We start from the raw sequence: 15,047 nt of genomic DNA, 5'->3' as shown, positions 1-15,047 counted from the left end.
TGGAATTACATGTTAGTTATTCATAAGAAATGACTATTTCTTGTAATAAAAATATAATCAAATTACTGAATAGCTATATTATAAGAATAACTATTACATTATAGTGCTTATTACAGTCTATCAAGTGTGCCTTAAATGTTGTTATTAATTTTAGGTTATTAATATGTAGTGTTCGTTTGGCAAAAAATATTTTTGCCAGCTTATCTTACTATTCAGCTTATTTTTACTACTATTCATAGGTCTCACACTAATTTTTGGTATTATTTATGGGTCCACTATACTATTTCAGCTAACTTATACCTTTATTTGTAATATTTTCAGTAAAATGTTTTCAGTTTTAGCAAAATAAACGGATCCAAATGGACATACAGATTTGAATCAAACTCAAGGGAGCTCAAACCTATTTGTATCAAAGCATTTAAATAATGATATTTCTCAACCTCTCGTCAAATTTCAAATTTACTTCAACTTATCTCCTCATAAAATTACATTAAATAATTATTATCCAAGCATCAGAGGCAAAAGGGGATGTAGCTCAGATGGTAGAGCGCTCGCTTAGCATGCGAGAGGTACGGGGATCGATACCCCGCATCTCCACCAACCCACCGCTTTTCCCTCAACTTTTTTATGCCATGATTTCAACGCCACGTGTCACACTTCGGTTCGGCTCAACCATTCCCAACGCAGCCAAAGTTTGCCAAACACAGCAACAGCCACCGCATCCTCGCCCACTCCACATGGGACCCACAAAAGATGTCACAAGATTCACCAACACTAATCATCTTCCACATGCCCACAGTCATAGATAGATAGATAGATAGATAGTCACAGGATATAATTTAAGTACACACAAATCAACGTGCGTTGTATCGAGTTGTCTCGTTCATAGTTTCATAGTAAAAAACAGAGACTTTTGGCTTAGAGTGAGTGAGGGAGATTCATTCATCTTAAAAACTCGTATTAAAAAATAAAAATAAAAATCCCAACAAAATAATTGAAACCCAGAAATTGAATTCATTAAAAAATGAGTTCATCAAAGACAGTAAGGAAATTGCAGGTGGTGTCTCCAGTCCCAGCTGACATAGACATAGCCAACTCGGTTCAACCTCTCCACATCTCTGAGATTGCCAACGAACTCAATCTCAGTCCCAACCACTATGATCTTTACGGCAAATACAAGGCCAAGGTCTGGTTTTTCTTTTTCTTTTTTTTATAATCAAAACCCACTTTTTATTAACTTTTTTTTGGATGGTTAGGCATAGAAATAGATGAGCATGCATTGAATTGAAGTGGGGATTTGCCTTTTGTTTTCTTTCAGTAAGTACAAGATTGAAAATTTAATGATAGATCAGTTTTTGATATCTGTTGGGTATTTTTGCATTGGAATGTGCAGGTTTTGTTATCTGTGCTTGATGAGGTTGAAGGATCTAAAGATGGGTATTATGTGGTGGTTGGAGGGATTACTCCTACTCCTCTTGGAGAAGGCAAGTCAACTACTACTGTTGGGCTCTGTCAAGCATTGGGAGCTTTTCTTGACAAAAAGGTAATTTAGAATTGATTATATATCTATGAAATTCATCATTCATTTTGACTTCTATCAGTGCATTTCTTGAATTGACACTGTCAACAAAATCCAAATTGAGCTTGTGCCGACCTAGTGCTTGTGGAAATGCTCTCAATGACTACTGAAGATTACAAGAATGTACAGATCAGTTCCATGAATTACTATATTTTGGGCTATATATTTCTCATTAATGTAATCCGACATTTAGTTTTGTCAAATCTAATTCCTACACATGTAAGGACAAAATTAACAATCACAAATTATCTGTAGATTACTTCGTTTTTATGCTATAAATCAATTGACGAGCATGGTGTTGCTCTCTGTTGTCTATACTTTCTCACTTTTGATTGATGGAAACACTGAGCCTGAGATCTTCAAGGATAAATGAGTCAATTTAACAATACTAGAGTGGTAGTGAGATTTGTAAGCACGCACCGCTGTAAAATCAAAGAGGATCTGTTCACATGAAATGCCTGGTGAGTTGTGAACTATAGGACGGATTTACAGAGGAAATTTGGATTTGGTAGACTTAGAAGATTTGCTGCTGTTAACATCTGTGCTGTTAATGCAAGTGTTTAATGAATTTTTTCCTGTATTTAGCCTCTCGTCCTGGTAGCAGTTGAGGTTTCTTGGTCTACAACTATGGTTGTTTTGTATATTATTAATGAGTGACAGTCTCTTCCTAAGTCCCAGCTCAGTCTCTATCTGCTAATCTGATTTTGTTATGAAGCTTTCACTTTGTCTGAGAAGAGTGAGTTATGAAAGCATCAATTATGGTTCCTGTTATCAGATGTAAAATATTCTTACATGCCATCTCAAAATGGTCACTCTCTATTTGGAAACAGGTTAGGCTATATTCTGACTTGCAATCCTTTGTGCTTCTGACGTTAGGTCGTTACCTGCCTTCGTCAACCATCACAAGGACCTACTTTTGGAATCAAAGGGGGTGCAGCAGGGGGTGGTTACAGTCAAGTGATCCCAATGGATGAGTTCAATCTTCACCTAACAGGAGACATTCATGCAATAACAGCTGCAAACAATCTTCTAGCTGCTGCCATTGATACCCGGATTTTCCATGAGTCAACCCAATCAGACAAGGCTCTCTTAAACCGTTTATGTCCACCAAACAAAGAAGGAAAACGAAGCTTTAGCAACATAATGTTTAGACGTCTGAAGAAGCTTGGTATCTCAAAGACCAGGCCTGAGGAGCTTACACCACAAGAAGTCAAAAAATTTGCTAGGCTTGATATTGACCCTGATTCACTCACATGGAGGAGAGTAATGGACGTAAATGACCGGTTCTTGAGGAAGATTACTATTGGCCAGGGTCCTGAAGAGAAGGGGATGGTGAGAGAAACAGGATTTGATATTTCAGTTGCAAGTGAAATCATGGCAGTTTTGGCCCTGACAACATCCCTAGCTGATATGAGAGAAAGGCTTGGGAATATGGTGATTGGAAATAGCAAGGCTGGTGACCCTGTAACTGCTGATGATCTTGGAGTTGGAGGTGCTTTGACTGTGCTAATGAAAGATGCTATTAACCCCACTTTAATGCAGACTCTTGAGGGAACCCCCGTTCTTGTTCATGCTGGTCCTTTTGCTAATATTGCGCATGGGAATTCTTCTATTGTGGCCGATAAGATTGCACTAAAACTGGTGGGACCTGGAGGGTTTGTGGTCACAGAAGCAGGTTTCGGGGCTGATATTGGAACTGAGAAGTTCATGAACATAAAATGCCGATATAGTGGTTTAACACCTCAGTGTGCTGTTATTGTGGCAACGATAAGGGCTTTGAAAATGCATGGTGGTGGGCCAGAAGTTATTGCTGGGAAGCCTCTTGATCATGCCTATTTAAATGAGAATGTTGCTCTTGTTGAAGCAGGTTGCGTGAATCTAGCCAGGCATATCTCAAACACAAAGGCTTACGGTGTGAATGTCGTTGTTGCTGTGAACATGTTCTCTACCGATTCTGAGGCAGAACTCAGTGCAGTCAGGAATGCAGCGCTGGCTGCTGGGGCATATGATGCCGTGATTTGTACTCATCATGCCCATGGTGGAAAAGGAGCGGTTAGTCTCTTCATTCCCTTCCCTAATTAGTTTATTTAATCCAAAAGGCCATCACTCTCTACACTTTAAAACATTATGACTAAATAAGCTTTATTTCATGGTAAATTTTTCATCCATCTGGGTCTTGAACGCATGACCTCACCATCCACCTTGCTCTTACAAGGGGAGGATGTGCTTTTTGAGCTGAAGTTCATTGGCAGAAAGGCATAAGGTTATATAAGAGAAAAATTAATTGATCTATTACTGTGACCACTCTATGGACTATCCCAAGTGAGAAGTTTGGTTTGCTTACAAATTCCAGCATAAACTATCTTTCTTCGAATTGCAACCCCAACTTAACCTTGTGATAATCTCTAAACTCACATCAGATCCGGCCTTATTTTTATGTACCCTCTGTATCATGCACTTATATTCTTTAACCTAACCTAGAAAAGGCCTTTAATAATAAGTTGTGACGTTGAATCATAAATTATTCCTGCTCCTGCATTTTCATGCCTTCTCCAATGTTATGTTAGATTTCTTGACAAAAAGAACACCACCTAATGAAATAGATATCTTGGACCACTAGAGATACGCACTATCCAGCAGAGGACTATGTGTGGTCTCATTTTTTGTTGTCTATTGAATCTGCGGACGCCAGAAGATGGAATGCTGGTAGCAGTGAAACTCTGAATTCTGCTCCTCCCTTCACATGTGGAGATAACATTTTATGTTTCTAAAACTGCAAGGGATGGATTTTTTCACTAATTGATAAAATTATCATGATCTTCAGGTTGACCTTGGCATTGCAGTTCAGAAAGCCTGTGAGAATGTCACACAACCATTAAGGTTTTTATATCCGTTGGATACTGGTATCAAAGAGAAAATAGAGGCAATAGCAGGGTCATATGGTGCCAGTGGTGTTGAATACTCAGAGCAGGTAACCTCCTAACCTCTAAAATATTGTTTTAGCAGTTCACTTTCTAATTGCATGATCAATGATTTTAAATCCTGTCTTTTAAGGGTTTTAATTTTAAGTTTGACATCAATTTTTATTGAATTATACTCAAAGCTGACATTTATTTAGTGCACGATTAGTCTGTTGAGGATTCATAGCGGACCCCAAAGTTTGGGACTTTGTTGTTTGTTGGTTTAAAAAAAAATTTTGAGTGCATCTGAAAGTGTCTTAAAAATAACGTTGCTCAGACCAGGTGAAAGTGAAGAAATATGACAAGAATTTTTTATGAAGTACTGTTAATTAGGAAACCAATATGCCTGGAGAAAGTGTTGTGTAGCTCTTTTCCAGCTCATGGCCAAATCACCCAGGAAACTGTTTGCTATTAGTTTTACAGGATACAGATTTGTCCTTTTTTTTTTTTTTTTTGGTAATAAGAATTTTATTGAAAAAACTGAACATTGTGTTCACGATAGTGAACTTTTTGAACAAGAACAAGATACAGATTCTTATTGACATTGAACTAATAATCTTGTACTGCAATCACAATAGTTGGTTTCCCAATGAGCATGTTTTTGAGCACAAATAGAAGTCACAAATGTCAATATTTTGAATTATCCAACCGTTTGAACCTCGCTTATTGACCCATCTCCTCTTTGTCTAAATAGGCTGATAAGCAGATTGAGATGTACAGCAAGCAAGGTTTTTCTGGTCTGCCAATCTGCATGGCAAAAACCCAGTATTCCTTTTCGCATGAAGCCTCTAAGAAAGGAGCCCCAACTGGATTTACCTTACCAATAAGGGATGTGAGAGCTAGCATTGGAGCTGGATTCATTTATCCCTTAGTTGGGACAATGAGTACAATGCCAGGACTCCCAACAAGGCCTTGCTTCTATGACATTGATCTTGACACAGCCACTGGAAAGGTTATTGGTCTCTCTTGAGGCTCAACAAACATGTCTCATAAGGCAGCCTTTTTCAAAGTTTGTTTAAAAATGTCAAGGTGACATTACATTCTCTTACCCTTTTTTTTGGTCAACGTTCTGTACAACTAAATAATGTAACTTCAACTTCAGGAGTGTGAAATAAAAATTCTTGTTTTTTGCGCTTTTTCGTTCTTTGCCTGCAATTTAGGACTAGGGAGGCTAATTTGTTTTGGTTGGCGGACCAAAATTTGTATAGCATAAGTGTTCCGGTGCCAGGGCAGCAGGAAAGTTTTAACATGGAAAATATAAAAACTTTCTACAGTATTGATTGTTTTATCATTTTTTTAATAAAATATTTTTAAAAATGGTTACTAAATTAATGCTCTTGGAACCTTAGTTAAAATTTTCCTTTTTAAAAAGAGTGACCATAGATAGGCATAAACAATTTGTCTATTTTGGAGATGCAGCCGGCCTTGATTTTTAAGGCTTAACTTTCTACTCTATCTATGATTTGGGTTTTAGCTCTTCTATTAGAAATGCTCTAAAAAAGCATATAAGCTACTTGAGTAGTTGAGTTGGATCCCACAACCACAATTCTTTCATGCAACTTATTCTAAGGAAAAAAATGTTAAAAGTTAATATTAATTTTGCTATGAAATTTACAGATTTGAGGTGATAAACCAATGTAATCAGTGTCATATTAACATGATAAATAAATTCTTAAATTAAGTTTTGGTTTTGTTTTTGTTTTTGAGAGTTGTTACAACAATTTGTAAGGTTTATATAGTAAAATTTGCAACAAAAATAACATCACTGTGTCTCTGTCGTAATTAAGGTCTATCGTTGACTGCCTAAAGCCTTGAACCTGCTGCTTATGTAATCTCTTTTTGTCATTATCCCTAAAGCCTTCGATTATAAAATAATTACCTGTGCATGTTAATTTGGCTGTACATGCAATCACATTTTAGGAGGCATACTATATTCACAAATCAAGGCAAAAAACAGATTCAATTTTTATTTTTCCTTCCTAAACTTTAAAAAATTCTTTTTTCATGCTTATAATTTGTAAAGAGGTTTTTTTAACAGTTTAGAGACAAAAAATAGAGATGAAAAAAAAAAAAACTTCTTTCAATAGTTCAAAAACAAAAAACAAATTTTTGGTAAAATTTAAGGATATAGAGTAAGTTTAGGTATGAAAAACAAATTCAGGATTAAATTTTCCAAGAAGTTTTGTAATTCAACTGACACTTCTGGTATTTTCAACAGAAACATACAGGATTTAAAAATCTTCTCCCCTCACTGTTGAATTATCTTTATATATAAAATTAAAAAAAAAGGTTCAAGTTTAGATTTAAAGCCAGATTAATATCAAGAGTTTTGTAACTTAATTGATACCTTCCAATATTTTCAACAAAAACATTCATGGGTTAAATCTCTCATCTTCTTGTTGTGACAATTTGAGAGAGAGAGAGAGAACATCCAATATATACATTTGTGAAGTCCCACGTAGCAGAAAGGTCTTCATCCAAATTTATCAATAAACTACCAAATCCAGATCCAATTTTTCTTCCAAGAGAATTAGACCATAAGAATAAATTACAGAATCACATATTTTTTAATCTAGAGTGACTAGGTTGTTGACCTCACATGTTAGGTCTTCTTGTAATGTTATTGTTTAATGAGAGGACTCATCTTTTTGTTCATTTTCCTTGAAAATACCAGGAACTATTTGTTAAATTGTAAGATTCTTGACTATTTTGATTAAGTTTAGAGATAAAGTTTTTAACAACTTTAAAAATAAATAAATAAAAATTAAAGTCGTAACTATTAAGAATCAAGCACAGGGCAAGCATTCGGCTTTGGTGGTCCATCAAATTAAATAACCAAATAAATAATTAAAAAATCAAAATACTTTAATATTCAACAGACAAACATTCTTTCTTAGGCATCATAAACGCTGACAATAATAGTCAATATTATAATATATACTCTTACCGTTTAAATTTGTTTGTATTGTTTGAAAAGTCAAACTTTTTAAGAGAATATTATTTATTATTTTGTATGTCTTATAAAAATGTATAAGTTTACAAAATTATCCTTAAATAAATTTATCAGTTTTTTTTTTAATTTAAAAAAAAGTTATTCTTAATGAAGAAACTAAAAAGGTACTCCAATTAGATTGATTTTTTAATTATTTGTTAGTTTTCTTTTCAAATAGTTTTGAAAATAAAGTAGGGATATACTAGGAACATTAATAAATTAATAACTTTTATTTTTAGAAATAAGATAATGTTTTGGGACATCTCAAAATGGAATAAATGACAAACAAACTGGGACGGTGGAGTAATTAACTAAAAGAGCACCTTCTAATTATAGGAAAAAATATTTTATTGGACAATTTTACGAGACCTACCTCGCACAATAAGTGTAAATCTTACACATATGAGTCTTATATGTTACGAGGTGTCCTAATTATACTCCTATTGTTATATGGTAGGAGATGTTGCATTCCAACTATCCAATTCTGAAAAGTTTCTATAATATATATATATATATAAAAGTAAAGACTTCATGCAGAAAAGTACGAGGTCCTGCCAATTTTTTTTGAGGAACAAGGTCCTGCCAAATGGTACTCTAATTTTGCATTTTGTATCCTTTTTACCTATTTCATTAAGTTTTTTGTTTTTTTGTTTTTACAGTTATCCAAAAGTTCACATTAACTTATTTTACTGTTATCTCATTAATATCTTATTAATTGCCTAAATTTACACCACATATTTTTCTATTCTTCATGCCTTTTAGCATATCTACCATTTTAGTATTTTAAAAAAAGCAAAAAAAATCAGTAGTTATTAAGGACTAATAGTAATAACTAACCACATAAGGCCCTGCAGATAGAGAGATACAAAAGTTTTGTGGATTGTTAAATAAAATACATTGACTAAACATTTGAAAGAGAGAGAAAGGGGAATCTGAAGGGTCACCATCTCTGTTATATTGGCCTTCCATTACCATCAAGACGCCGAAAATTTCTACAGGTAAATTAAAAAAAAATTAGGAGTTTAAATATGATTTAGGTTTAGGTAATTTGATTGGATAGTTTTTATTTTAGGTATATAAGTAAAGAGAATATTTGGTGCGCAATGTAAAACTATATTCTACCATGATTTAATTTTAAATCCTCTATAAGACATATGAATATTTACTTGCCCACATCATGTCTTAATGTCACACTATCGATGAATAGAAGACAGTAAGAGAGTTGAACATACTTTCATTTCATTGTATGAAACATGGAATATAACACAAATCAGTTTATTTTCATGGCTCCGTTACTCTTTTGCATTTATCTTTAGTTTTATGATTTTTTAAAAATTAATCTTACATTGAGAATGCTACAAATATGCAATGAAACTACTAAACTAATTTTTAATATCTCAAAATGTATATGTTTCTTTACTCTAATTTAAATTATTTTTTCTTTATAATATATGTAAAACATCATTCAAAACTGTCTTGTATAAAATATATCACAAAATTATTCATGCATCACACGGGTAACTTACTAGTATCAATAAATTTAGATAATGTATTTGTTTAGATACCAAACTCAAACATATTGTGTATTTGACACGTGTCATTCATTAGAAGAAAAAAGAAAAGAAAAAGATAGAGGCTTTTTAAGGGGAGGGGAGCTGAACCCATTTGGTAAATATTATAAAGGATATAATTTTGTTAAAAATGTGACAAAAAGTTAAAAGTTAACTTGTTTTCAAATAAGCTAGTTTTTTTAGATTAAAAAAAAATCAAAAAGTAAAAAGCTAAAATCTAAAAGTTTTATCAAGCAGGACTAAAATGGTTCACAACTTTATTAATAATTTTTATTTAGTTTTATTGTGATTTTTTAAGGGTTACAATGGCTTTTTAGTTGTTTTTCTTTTTTACAAATAGGTTAATAGTGATTAGTATAGATACTATAGGAAAAAGGTTTTTATGCAACATGGTTGTAAGAATTTTCATGCTACCACCACGTCACGGTTAAAAAATCATTCACATGTATTATTTAAACTATCCTCTAAGCATGCGCGTTGCGCGTGCTCAGAGGATAAACCTTTACAAAAAAAAAAGAAAAGAAAAGAAAGATAAGTTTTAGAGATAAGCAGTATTAGTAATTTCATTTTTGAAAGTAGTGTAGTGATAATGCTATAGGGAAAAGTTTGGGTTGAAAAAATAAAATGAACATGAGCGCAAAGAATGCTAAATTTTAGGAGTTCTCTTAATTTTTTATTTTTTAAATTGGGATGTTTTACTTTTATTCGATTGAAAAGTGAATAAAAAAAATGCTAAATTTTAGGGGATAAAAAGATGAACATGAAGGGAAAAAAAATCTTAAATTTTAGGAGTTCTCTTTTTGAATTCAAAATAAAATTTGTTATTTAACATTTATGATCCTATTTCTAAGTGAAGTTAATTTTCATTAATGAAGATATTTTTAAATCACATAAAAGTCTATTTTAAGGAGGGGAGTCCTCTCTTAGATAGTATAGATAGATAATATGACATGAATGTGAGTTTGAAAACTAATGTGAGTGTGGTCCTATTTTGTAGATAGTGTTTTATATGGCGTGGGAGTCAAAAAAGTATTTTTACCAAGTTTTATTTCTACTTTAACCTAGGGTGTAGAGGTGTTTTGGACCAAACAAAATGTTTATTCCAAATAGGGAAAGTTTCTTAAATGGTAGTATAAATAAATCATATAACTCATTAAAAATATCATGTGACTATAAATATATATGAATATTTTGTTTAACCACCACGTAGTGGGTTATATAAAGACTTTTTCCTTAAAAAAAAAAAATTCCTCTAAGAAATAAAAATTAAAAAAATTGGGAAAAATTGCCAAGACGTTTTTTTTTTTTGGTTGGTAATCTTCAATTTTATTCAAACTACAAAGCAAGAATTATAGCCTCACAAACAGTTCTTAAAACTTCTGGAAGACTTGAGCTTATTAAAATTGAAAGACTCAACTGAACTAGAGGAGAATTTAACGGCCATATAGCCATATAGGCAATCGAATTACATTCTCTAATGACCGAACAGAAAGCAGCTAAGAATAGATTCTTATAGACATAAAATGTTACCAATTAAGGGGGGAACATTCAAAGGAAGCAAGCAGCTCAAAAGCTAGCTTTTCGTATTACCCTCAAACTGGGTTTCATTTTTTCGCCTTAACTAATTAGTAATTACATTCTCTTTTGACCTCAAGTTACCAAGAATTTGTATCTTAATAAGCTGACACCTTTTAGAACTTCCAAAACGAGATTCAAAATCTCTATTCTAAATATCAAGGAAAAAAAATGCACATTTTGTTCACCATTTCTATTCTAATAATTATTCAAGAATGGCACTACTGATGTTAGCATGTACTCCTAAATGTACTTGTCTCCCTTTGTGTTTCAGTTCTTTACTCCAAAAAGCATCTCACCAATCTGTCTGTGTGTTGGGGTTTCTAAGTCACACTCCAATGGCAGATTCAACATCATCGTCGCCAGCAAACACAATAATATCAATACCACATTCAACCCCAAAACCAGACATTAATAAGTCTTCGTTCTTTCCCATTTTCATCTCAAGAAAAGCCATGGGTTTTGCCTATGGCTTCACATTTATCTTTGTAGCCTTCACTGTCTTCTTTATCATAAACCTTTCTGGCTACGCTTCCCCTTGGTTCAAGAACATCTTCCACACCTCCTCCATTTTGTCTCACCTTTTCCCTAACTCTTCTCTGCAAAACTCATACTCTCAAACCCACCTTCCTTTTTCTCCTCCCTCAAACACCGAGTCCACTTTTTCCAGTGAAAGTTTGAAGCCAACGAATTTGTCTGGAGGTTTGCAATCTTCTTCCAAAGAATTTGGAAAAGATGATTTTGGAGAGAAGCAAATGGACTCAAAAGGAGGAGATAAGAATGGTACGAAAGATGGGGTCTTTAGCGAGGCATTGTCTGAGGAGCAAAGAAAACGGAGTTGGTTGGAGATGATGAATGGTTGTGATGTTTTTGAAGGGAAATGGGTGAGAGATGATACATACCCTATTTATGTGCCGGGTTCTTGTCCTCATATAGATGAGCCTTTCAATTGTTTCCTCAATGGCAGGCCAGATAATAGGTATGAGAATTATAGGTGGCAACCCAAGGATTGCAGTATTCCAAGGTAATTGTCAAAGCTAGTTATAGCTCATAGTTGTTATCTTTGTCTTGCATTGTTTAAAATGTTTTCTATGCATTAATCATGCTAAACAACAAAGCCCACGTCTTCTTTTAGCTGTTTATATGTGTATTTGAATGCTAATATATAAATGACACACAAAATGCTTTGGCTGGATTGTTTTTTATTTTGAAACTAGCTTGTGCCCTTTCTGGTCAGGGAGATTGATTTCAGATGAATCTGTTATGCAGGTTGAATGGTAGGGACATGTTGGCATTGTTGAGGGGAAAGCGTCTAGTTTTTGTTGGGGATTCTCTAAATAGGAATATGTGGGAGTCTCTTGTTTGCATTCTTAGAAATTCGGTGGAAGATAAAACTAGAGTTTTTGAAGCCTCTGGTAGATATGAATTCCGGTCAGAGGGTTCTTATTCTTTTATATTCAAGGTACGCTGATCATCATGCATTTTGTTTTATACTGTGAAGTTTGGAAATTGAAATGTTCAATAGTTAGGACCTGAGAATACACAAGAATACAACCAAATATAATGAAAGTACATGGACAGTGAAAGAAATCTCTTTTGTCATTGTGTTTTATTTATTGCTTGTGGTTGTATACTTGTATGAATATAGGATTATAATTGTTCGGTGGAGTTTTTCCGATCACCATTTCTTGTTCAAGAATGGGAAATGCCAGACATGAATGGTTCGAAGAAGGAAACACTTCGCCTTGATGTGGTTGAAACATCCTCTGATAGGTACAAAGGTGCAGATGTTCTCATCTTCAATACAGGGCACTGGTGGACTCATGAGAAAACTTCCAGAGGGTAATGCCAATGACCTTTTCTCTTTATATCCCCGATGTTAGGACACTGAGACTGGAAACTACAATAATGTAATAATCTTGCAGGAAGGATTATTATCAAGAAGGAAACCATACCTATGATGAAATGAGTGTTGAAGAGGCATTTAGGAAAGCTTTATCAACATGGGCAAGATGGGTGGACACCAACATTGATCCACAGAAAACTGTTGTATTTTTCAGGGCCTATTCTCCCTCTCACTTTAGGTAAATAGAACATGAAAAAAGTGTACTTAGTTTTAAAATTCCATAATCAATGAGGAAGTGGCCTCTTCATTCTCTTTTTGTCCATTTACAGAGGTGGAAGATGGAATTCTGGTGGGGAGTGTGATAACGAGACTGTGCCAATTAAGAATGAGGCATATTTGTCAGAATATCCAAGTATGCTGGGGATTTTTGAGTCAGTAATGAGGGGGATGAAGTTTCCAGTCTTCTATCTAAACATTACAAGAATGAGTGATTTCAGGATTGATGCCCATCCATCAATTTACAGGAAGCAGAATTTGACAGAGGAGGAGAGAATATCGCCTTTGAGATACCAGGATTGCAGCCATTGGTGCCTCCCTGGTGTTCCTGATACATGGAACGAGATCATATATGCTCAACTCCTCAAACATAACCAACAGCAGCATCAAGAACTGCAGAAGAAACCTGCAGTATAAATAAAAGCAAACGTAGCTTCTCTGCCATGGGTATAAGCATGATAAATTAATACTTATCCAAAAACTTCACCCTATTGGAAAGTAGTAACCCAAGTTATTGCCTAAAGTAGCAGTTGCATTGAACAAGACTAGATAGAATGTTGAAGAGGGGTGCTATCCAAAAGTTGCATTGAGCAAAGGAGTTTAAATCAATTTCCAAAGGGCAGATAGATATTGTGAATTTTTGGCTGGTTCCCATAGCTAATGACAGAACCTCCAACTATTTATGGTTGCCGATGGTTGAAATTACAGAAATAGGTAACCATAAAATGTTGAAGCTTTTTCAATACTCCCAATATCAGCCAATGATACTGTACCAGTTCAGTATAAGGACAGATAGATATCAAGAAGTGTTTTCTTGCTTCCAGAGCTAATGACAAAATCTTCAACCATTATGCTTTGAAGCTGGTTCAAATTGCAGCAGAGGCTGCTAAAATATTGAAGCTTCTTTGTCCAGTTGTCCTCCCAATACAATGGATGATACTGAACCAGTTCGTACATGTTGAGTATCCTGTATTCACCCTCAAAAACTGTTATTAAAACACCTTTGCTTTATGCAGCTCGTAATTCAGAAAGCATCCATTCCTTTGTGAACCTTCTTCTTTAGCAGAAAGCAACTGCCTTTAGGCAATAAACGTGGTTTTGAGTTATACTGCTAGTTTTAGGGATCAATGGCACTTTATTATTTATAGTGAAACGTTAGGAGCGTTTCAAGAAGTATAGAAGACAAAGTGGGATTCTTGGGTTGGGGTTGGTATGACAAGCTGTAACAAATATTTATTTTTTTGTATTTGTAGGAAAGGGGTTGGTGGTATGAAAATGTATAGCACCATGAACTTGTATATAAATCTGTTATGATTTGCTATTCAATTCAACTGATGAATGAATTGAAAATAGAATTACAATTTGGTTTATAAACAATTTGTCTACCAATTGGTTGATTACATCTCTAGATTACCTCTGATTAGCTGTTTCTTTGAAAAGTGGATGAAGTATTTCTTTGTAAAATTATGTTTTTCATGCTTCTGGATCATGCCAAAATATGTTGTTTAAATTATATATTTTGTTCATTGAGTACTCTCCAGAAGGTACTCTCAAACCCTGTAACCCTGTATCAATTATAGCATATAATGCTATAACCACAACAAATTTTCACAACTTTTTTCTTAAATTCCAAGATGGCAAGTTGAAAACCAGTAAAGTTGTGGAATACAAACCATTCCCTATCTACTTTCCAAATCCTTGCACTAAATTATTTTCTCTTTAGCTACCCTCTTCACAATCCACCATGTATTTTCCAATTGGATTCTGTGGAAGTGAATCCAAGGGAGAGGAAGAGAAATTAATGGATGATGTTTTTAGGAAAAGAAAACCCTGTTGAGCAAGCCAATATTCATATGTTTAAGGTGGAAACATATCATGAATATACTTTAGATTTGTATTATTTAATGTGAACCATGAAATGGAGATGAGAGAATTTTTCTTCAAGGAAATGCATTAGTGTCGTATACTGGATATAATATCCAACAGGAGAGTATAGAACGAGAATGTTTGAAATTTTGCTGCTTATCTTCTAACAGTACTTTCACTGGAAGTCATGCAATCTGAAATATATAGTTATATACTACAGGGAAAAAAACATCAAATAGAAGTTTTTTTGCAATCAGCAATCAGGATATATAGTAATATACTATAGGGAAAAAAACATCATATAACATGTTCTTATCCTACCAACCATTATAAGTTTTTTGCTCATGAAATATTCATTCAAAGAACACCAAGGAACAAAGGC

General features: G+C 34.0%; 2 protein-coding genes and 1 non-coding gene across 3 annotated transcripts; all 3 read left to right on the top strand.

The window, feature by feature from the left end:
- Window positions 1–524: 524 nt before the first annotated feature.
- TRNAA-AGC (transfer RNA alanine (anticodon AGC)) lies at window positions 525–597 on the top strand. Its single transcript has one exon. It is a non-coding gene; the product is annotated as a tRNA-Ala (tRNA).
- A 266-nt stretch (window positions 598–863) lies between these two features.
- LOC142607386 (formate--tetrahydrofolate ligase) lies at window positions 864–5,674 on the top strand. Its single transcript, XM_075778846.1, has 5 exons — window positions 864–1,186; window positions 1,394–1,543; window positions 2,456–3,631; window positions 4,404–4,550; window positions 5,234–5,674. The coding sequence occupies exons 1-5, from the start codon at window positions 1,025–1,027 to the stop codon at window positions 5,507–5,509; spliced, it is 1,911 nt and encodes a 636-aa protein (XP_075634961.1). The 5' UTR covers window positions 864–1,024; the 3' UTR covers window positions 5,510–5,674.
- A 5,259-nt stretch (window positions 5,675–10,933) lies between these two features.
- On the top strand, window positions 10,934–14,077 carry LOC142608249 (protein trichome birefringence-like 1). The gene is made up of 5 exons (XM_075779986.1): window positions 10,934–11,701; window positions 11,947–12,139; window positions 12,326–12,519; window positions 12,603–12,761; window positions 12,853–14,077. Exons 1-5 carry the CDS (start codon window positions 11,016–11,018, stop codon window positions 13,214–13,216), a joined length of 1,596 nt encoding a protein of 531 aa, XP_075636101.1. The 5' UTR covers window positions 10,934–11,015; the 3' UTR covers window positions 13,217–14,077.
- The last annotated feature ends 970 nt before the right edge of the window (window positions 14,078–15,047 follow it).

This window comes from Castanea sativa, chromosome 8, assembly GCF_040712315.1.
Source record: "Castanea sativa cultivar Marrone di Chiusa Pesio chromosome 8, ASM4071231v1".
NCBI classification, from domain to species: domain Eukaryota; kingdom Viridiplantae; phylum Streptophyta; class Magnoliopsida; order Fagales; family Fagaceae; genus Castanea; species Castanea sativa.
Note: the sequence above shows the minus strand (reverse complement) of the source record. Positions and strands in the feature narration are given on the sequence as shown.